At 40.7% G+C, this 7500-nt stretch overlaps 2 protein-coding genes across 2 annotated transcripts in view; one reads left to right on the top strand and one right to left on the bottom strand.

Moving 5' to 3' along the window:
• Nucleotides 1-5477, bottom strand: part of fsip1 (fibrous sheath interacting protein 1) — a 45278-nt gene extending 39801 nt beyond the window's left edge. The window contains exons 1-8 of the mRNA XM_067454830.1: nucleotides 5466-5477; nucleotides 5263-5306; nucleotides 5129-5171; nucleotides 3891-4036; nucleotides 3652-3691; nucleotides 3426-3580; nucleotides 2089-2161; nucleotides 1780-1875 (exon numbers count right to left, since the gene is read on the bottom strand). Of these exons, the coding sequence (XP_067310931.1) occupies nucleotides 1780-1875; nucleotides 2089-2161; nucleotides 3426-3580; nucleotides 3652-3691; nucleotides 3891-4036; nucleotides 5129-5171; nucleotides 5263-5292 (583 nt within the window). The 5' untranslated portion in view covers nucleotides 5293-5306; nucleotides 5466-5477. The remainder of the gene's footprint in view (nucleotides 1-1779; nucleotides 1876-2088; nucleotides 2162-3425; nucleotides 3581-3651; nucleotides 3692-3890; nucleotides 4037-5128; nucleotides 5172-5262; nucleotides 5307-5465) is intronic.
• Nucleotides 5478-5716: 239 nt separating this feature from the next.
• The window catches only part of c10h14orf28 (chromosome 10 C14orf28 homolog), a 5605-nt gene continuing 3821 nt past the window's right edge, over nucleotides 5717-7500 (top strand). Inside the window, exons 1-2 of the mRNA XM_067454443.1 lie at nucleotides 5717-5851; nucleotides 7211-7500. The exon at nucleotides 7211-7500 is cut by the window's right edge and continues 235 nt beyond it. Of these exons, the coding sequence (XP_067310544.1) occupies nucleotides 5772-5851; nucleotides 7211-7500 (370 nt within the window). The 5' untranslated portion in view covers nucleotides 5717-5771. The remainder of the gene's footprint in view (nucleotides 5852-7210) is intronic.

Raw genomic sequence — 7500 nt, 5'->3', positions numbered from 1 at the left:
GAGAAGCATCATATCAGGACATTATCAGAAGGAGAAGCATCATATCAGGACATTATCAGAAGGAGAAGCATCATATCAGGACATTATCAGAAGGAGAAGCATCATATCAGGACATCATCAGAAGGAGAAGCATCATATCAGGACATCATCAGAAGGAGAAGCATCATATCAGGACATTATCAGAAGGAGAAGCATCATATCAGGACATTATCAGAAGGAGAAGCATCATATCAGGACATTATCAGAAGGAGAAGCATCATATCAGGACATTATCAGAAGGAGAAGCATCATATCAGGACATTATCAGAAGGAGAAGCATCATATCAGGACATTATCTTACAAGCACACTTTATAAAACTACTGCATATTTCAAACTCACATGCAGTTTGTTCTGAGAATGTGTTGAGGAATCTACTGGACTGTTTTATACTGTAATGTCACAATGCAGTGTGTGTTATAAAATATCATTTCTTTCCTTTGATTGTTTTGAGGTTTTTTACGTGAAACTAATGAAATGGACTTTAATTGAGTTGATTCAGGAGAGAAATAGGAGCTGAAATTCACCATGAAAGGCCAAAAGACCAAAGTCACCATAAAATCAAAATGGACATTTCTAGTATTATTATGGAATATTGCTGTGTTTATTGTAAATGATATATCAGTGCACATCATGATTGTGTTAATAATCTTGAGTCAGAATAACTTCATCTCCTTCTCTGATGACGAGGGCGGGGCCACCTGTCACTCACATGAGATCAGCCAATAGCAGACCACAGCCATCCAATCAGATCCCCACAGACACAATCTAGCCCCGCCCTATTTTACATATGTACTGGTGATTCATGCGGCAAAAATAAATGGAGCAAAAAAAGATTAAAATGTAGCAAAAAAGGTTCAAATGTAGCAAAAATGGGTTAAAATTACAAACGCGGGTTAAAATGTAGCAAAAAAGGGTTAAAAAGGTGATCGGCATCGACGTCTCTGAAGAAACCATGAGCCTGAAATGCTCCGTAATCTAGCGTCAGAATAACTTCATCTCTTCTCTGATGACGAGGGCGGGGCCACCTGTCACTCAGCCATCCAATCAATTCCCCACAGACACAATCAAGCCCCGCCCTATTTTACATATACTGATGATTCATGCGGCAAAAATTAATGGAGCAAAAAAAGGTTGTTTAAATGCAGCAAAAGAGGTTAAAACGAAGCAAAAACGGGTTAAAATTAAACAAAGCGGGTTAAAATGTAGCAAAGATGGGTTAGAATTAAGCAAAATAAGTTTAAAATGTAGCAAAAAAGGTTCAAATGTAGCAAAAATGGGTTAAAATTAAGCAAAAGTTGTTTAAAATGTAGAAAAAGAGGTTAAAATGGTGATCGACATCGACGTCTCTGAAGAAACCATGAGCCTGAAATGCTCCGTAATCCTGAATCAGAATAACTTTATCTCTTCTCTGATGACGAGGGCGGGGCCACCTGTCACTCACATGAGATCAGCCAATAGCAGACCACAGCCATCCAATCAGCTCCCCACAGACACGATCAAGCCCCGCCCTATTTTACATATGTACTGATGATTCATGCGGCAAAAATAAATGGAGCAAAACAAATTTTATGTAGCAAAAGAGGTTAAAATGTAGCAAAAATGGGTTAGAATTAAGAATTAGAATTAGTGCAGAAACGACGAGCGGAACCTAGTTTAAAGCTCAGTATAAACACACAGCGTTCTCAGCGAGTGTTTTTGAGGTCATTGCACAGGTTTAGAATGACGTTTCGATCCTTTACCGTCCGTCTCACGTCTCGTGTCCGTGTCGAACTTCAGATCCAGAACTTCAGTGTCAAACACAGGGATGAAATCCTCCTCCTCACCACAGTCCTGAGCTGAAGTTCATGAAGGGAAATAAGAGCAAATCAACTGACATCTGATCCCCACAACCTTTATAGAGCATTAGGGATGTTCCTAAAGCCTCCTCTTTTGGTCATGAAAGTGCTGCAGTTCAAGGATTCGTATATGACTTTAGGGGGACGTTTCATTTTAGTTATTCTATGGTCACACAGCAGCGTTAAGAGCATTTTTTGCAGTGTGTCACTCACAGTTGTTGGGTGTGAGTGCCAGAAAGCGTCTGGTGTTTTCCATCTCGTAGCTGCTCGTCCTGATACTCACAGCCTGTAACACACGTCATAACCACAGGGTTCCTACACGTTCCTTCAAGTTAAATTCAAGTCTTTTAAGACCATTTATCTAAAAAATTAATACCTATTTCACGTCCCTACCAGCAAAGAAAAACAAAAATTTTCTTTGTACTGTGACCCGGGGCTGCGTTGCGTTCTCTATTATTTGTTCCGCCATTCTTTATTTATACTACGCTATTCAATCTAAATAAACGTGGTTGACATATGAAACTTTTGAGGAAAAATACAATACAGAGAAGTTATAAACAGCACAATTTTTAAGACCCAGACATCAAAATTCAAGACTTTTCAAAGTCTTTTAAAGGTATTATTTCCAAATTAATAAATGCAATGCTTTTAAGGCTTTTTAAAGGGTTAGTTCAGCCAAAACTGTAAATTAGATGTTGATCTGCTGACCCCAGGGCATCAACATGTAGGTGTGTGTGTTTCTTCAGGAGAACACAAATGAAGATGTTTAACTCAGCCGTTGCTGTGTGTCGGTCATATAATGATGAGAATGGGGAACAATTCTATGAGAGCAAAACAAACATGCTTAGACAACACACACACACACACACACAACCCCTGCTGCTCCTGACGACACACTGATGTCTTAAGACACGAACCGATCGGTTTCTGTGAGAAACACAACAGTATTTATGTTATTTAATTACCTCATATCAGACGAATCTCATCTAGTGTTCCCATCCGCTGTTACTGCCGTCTGATGAGGTCAAACAGACATAGAATATTCAATGTAGATTCCTCATTCGATCGATCTGTGCAGGCAACACTGGGGAATCTATATATATATATCTATGATCGCACCAGCTTGACCTCACTAGACGGAAGTTACTGCCGATGGGAACACTAGATGAGATTCGTCTGATATGAGGTAATTAAATAACATAAATACTGTTGTGTTTCTCTCAGAAACCGATCGGTTCGTGTCTTAAGACATCAGTGTGTCGTCAGGAGCAGCAGGGGTTGTGTGTGTGTGTGTGTGTGTCTAAGCATGTTTGTTTTGCTCTCATAGAATTGTTCCCCATTCTTGTCATTATATGACCGACACACAGCAACGGCTGAGTTAAACATCTTCATTAGTGTTCTCCTGAAGAAACACACACACCTACATGTTGATGCCCTGGGGTCAGCAGATCAACATCTAATTTAAAGTGAACTATCCCTTTAATGCTTTTTAAGACCCCGCGGGAGCCCTGAAGAATAAAGGCCTCCGTATTATGTGTGGTGATAGAGACCTGGAGCTCCAGCCAGAGTGTGCGGCGCTGCTCTCGGCCCTTCTGCTTCAGCGCTCGCTCCGCCGACACCTTCACAGCCAGCATTCGGTCCAATCGCTTCATTCTCCTGATGGCTTCTCCCAACTCTGGGTCTTCATTTTCTCCATCCGACTCTTCTGTGAAATAATCAGCGGAGCGTTTGATTGACAGCTGGCATTACGCTGGTTCAGTGTTCACTGTCGTTTACCTTGATCAGATCCGTTTTCTGCTGTGCTGGCCTGAACCTGCTTCAGGAGACAAACAGACGTTAGTTCTTCCCGCCTTCGGACAATCACACACACACACACACACGTTTTTGTGAAATACACACACACACACACACACTGCCCCTACCCCTAAACCTACCCATCACACACACAAACATACTGCCCCTAAACCTACCCATCACACACACACACACACACACACACACGTGTAACGCTCCACCTGTGTGTGTGTAAGGTCCGGGCTGAGCAGCTCCAGAGCTCCAGGCCGCTCTTGACTCGCTCTCCTGATCTCTGAGAGAGTTGCTGAGGCCGGACGGGAAATATCATCCAGCCGACCCTTCGTGATGTCCATACACTCCGCAGACACTGCAGTCATCATTCAGCAACTCATATCACTTTACTTACATGCTGTGTGTATACTGTACATACAACTTTATATGCAGAAATATAGGTTACATGTGTGACGATATACAGTCCAAAATGTGCACTGCAAAAAATGCTCTTCTTACTCAGTATTTTTGTCTTGTTTCTTGTCCAAACATTTAAAAATTCTTAAAACAAGAAGTATTTACTAGACAAGCAAAAGTAATTGTCTTGTTTTGGGAAAAAATAACTCAAAATGAAGAGAGTTTTTGCTTAAAATAAGATAAATAATCTGCCAATGGGGTGAGAAAAATAATCTTGTTTTCTGTTTGAATTAAGATTATTTTTCTCACCCCATTGGCAGATTATTTATCTTATTTTAAGCAAAAACTCTCTTCATTTTGAGTTATTTTTTCCCAAAACAAGACAATTACTTTTGCTTGTCTAGTAAATACTTCTTGTTTTAAGAATTTTTAGATGTTTGGACAAGAAACAAGACAAAAATACTGAGAAAGAAGAGCATTTTTTGCAGTGTTATCGCTAATACAGTGTACAGTTCACTCCCGGAGCCGCATTGAGCTCTCCATATCTCTCAGACTGAACCATCGACTGCCTTTAAAATGAAGAAACCAAGAGGAAAGTTTGTTGAGAATCAGAATCTTAAAGGATATTAAGATATCTTTAATACTTCTGGAGTTACGGGCATGCAAACACGAGTCAAATAACAGCAGAAGTGCTTATCTCCCATGTTTGAGCGCTCAGCGTTGGCATATAATGACACACAGACTGATAAAGTCAACAGATTTCACGAATAGATCTGCCAATCTCTGTGTGAGAATAAAATAATGAAGCTGCCATCTTTCTAAAGTCATCTTTACAGCGCTGTAATCCGGCTCCAGATCTCAGGTGGAAACGGTCATTCTGAGCCTCCTCTACAGAACACTGATTACTCCGCCAACACACACCTGACACATTCACTATTCTGCCTTTATTCACTATTCATCTGTCTTTATACGGAGAAAATTGTTAAGCCAGGACCTCATGTTGACTGTAGAGGTTTCATTCTTTTATTCACTGTGTGATTCTCAGTCAAACCTTGATCAGTGATCGGCTTCTGTGTGTTCCTCTTCTCTGGATCCTGAACAGACCAATGACAGAGTGAGTGTGTGTGTGTGTGTGTGTGTGTGTGTGTGTGTGTGTGTATTATGTGTGTGTGCACGCGCGCTCACCGTCTGTCCTGTGAGAGTAATATCCTCCATATCTCCAGCAGGTCCTACAACCCAACACACACACGCACTTTCAGTATTTACACACTGCAGCGGTACTCAAGTCAAATATGATCACATTACTCAGAAGAACACAGAACATGTCGATATGAATATTACAGTAAACCAGCTCTCTCACACACACACACACACACACCCGCACACACCGCGCCCCTCTGTCCGTTTGTTTACAGCAACGCGCGCGTCCGTATCCAGGGACGCCAGATCTCCCGGATGTAAACAACTGAACAAATTCTCTAAAACCAAATTTCGAGAAACTGCAAAGTTTATAGTTATAATTGAACAGAAGCGAGATATAATTAACTAACAAAAAAAAAATCAACTTTTTAAAAAAGAAAACGTTTTTAAGAGCACGAGGGGGCGTGGCTTCCTCAGCGCTGCGTGCGTGCGCGTCATCAGGTGGGCGTGGCGCTGGAAAACAGATGCCATGTTGACTGCGTAGAGATGAAGAAATGCGAAACATTATGGAGAGAGATTTCTGCTGTTTTTCAGACACAGAGGATCTGAGGAGCTTCATCTCACACTCCGAGCGGTGAGAGCTTCATTTAAACACTTATCAAAACAAATACATATATTATGCACAACAACAACACGACTCCATCATCATCACAATGCTCGAGGAGTCATCAGGACAGCCAATCAAGAGCAGTTTTTTGACTAGAACTCAAATATAGGAGTTTTGCTTTATCAGCCGGATTTCTGATAACCTTTCAAACTTCATATAGCTCTAAATATTAGCTCAGTGTTCCTTTAAAAGTACAGACACTCCAATGTAATGCTATTATTATTTACTCAAACCAAAACACGTCTAATATCAGCTCCAGTTGATTAATCACACTACATTAAGAGAATTGTTTTGAATTACAAGTTTTCTGAAATGGTGTGTTCAACCTGTTTACTGTAAAAGTTAACTTGAAAATATGTATGCAAATTCAGTATCCAAACTTAAATGTTTGCAATTCAAGAATGCGTTGGAATATAGACACAAGTCTGGTCTCATTTTATAGTAGACAGTCAGCGGAGTATTGCTCAAGTAAATTAAAGTACTAAAGTTATGGAAGTTTAAATGTACTGTAAATCAAATATACTGCACTAGATATTTAATATTTAATTTAAAATATATATGTTACAAAATTATTTGTTCTCTAAAATTACTATCAAATCAAAGCCCAATGTCGAATCAATTTGTGTTCCAAATTTTAAGTTGATATCACAAAAATTGAAGTTTCCATGAGATTTTGTTTAGGCGCTGTACCACACATAGCCACCGGGTGTCATTGAAATTCCATGGATTTTTTAAATGCAATTTCCGGTGTCAAATGTATACATTTTTGTGCCAATCACAAAACAGTTGGCAGATATAGAACCGTGAGACTCAGACCTTTCTGACGATATGTGCATGATCCCCTGAACTCTTGAATATTCTGCTCTAATATGATGTCTGAGCTGTGCGGTGTCCAGAATAATAATCCTCCTCTGTGTGTTAATAGGCCAGAGGAGAACTGAGTCTGGTTTCTCTAAGGTTTATTTTTCTCCATCATGCCCTGATGGAGTTTCGGTTCCTTTGGTCGCCTTTGGCTTGGCTTGCTCAGTTGGGGACACTAACATTATGATCAAAGTTATTCAACTAAATATACAAATAACATTAATGAATGAGGTCTTATTTACTTCTATAAACTATAATACTGATCTGCCAACATTGTCTCTCTATGATAAATTAAAATAAGCTGATAACATCACTGTTTACTCCAGAACGACTGTACAGCCAAATCTAATTCTGCTGCAGTATTGTCCTGTTTAACACTGAAGCTGCTCTGACACAATCGGCGCTGGAGAAGAGCGATAGAAATAAAGCTGACTTGATGTTATGTGTGATCATTTGTTGTGGCAGGACCAAGACGCTTTTCGAGGAGATCCGCGCCTCCATTAATAATAACGCGGAGGGCGAGCGTTGGTTCTGGAGGCCCGTTCTGCCCTGGGGCGGAGTTTTCCCGATCCGAGCCGGACGAAAAGCCATCGCCTCCACGCCGCTGTATGTTCAGATCAGCCTGAAGAACACCTGCACTATCGACGGCTTCCTAATGCTGCTCTACGTCATCCTGAGGGACAACCGCAGCTTCGCCCGCGAGCTGGAGCCTTTCCTGGGCAAGCGATTCCTGGAGCGCTTCCTATTCCTGATGG

Source organism: Pseudorasbora parva, chromosome 10 (assembly GCF_024679245.1).
Source record: "Pseudorasbora parva isolate DD20220531a chromosome 10, ASM2467924v1, whole genome shotgun sequence".
NCBI classification, from domain to species: domain Eukaryota; kingdom Metazoa; phylum Chordata; class Actinopteri; order Cypriniformes; family Gobionidae; genus Pseudorasbora; species Pseudorasbora parva.
Note: the sequence above shows the minus strand (reverse complement) of the source record. Positions and strands in the feature narration are given on the sequence as shown.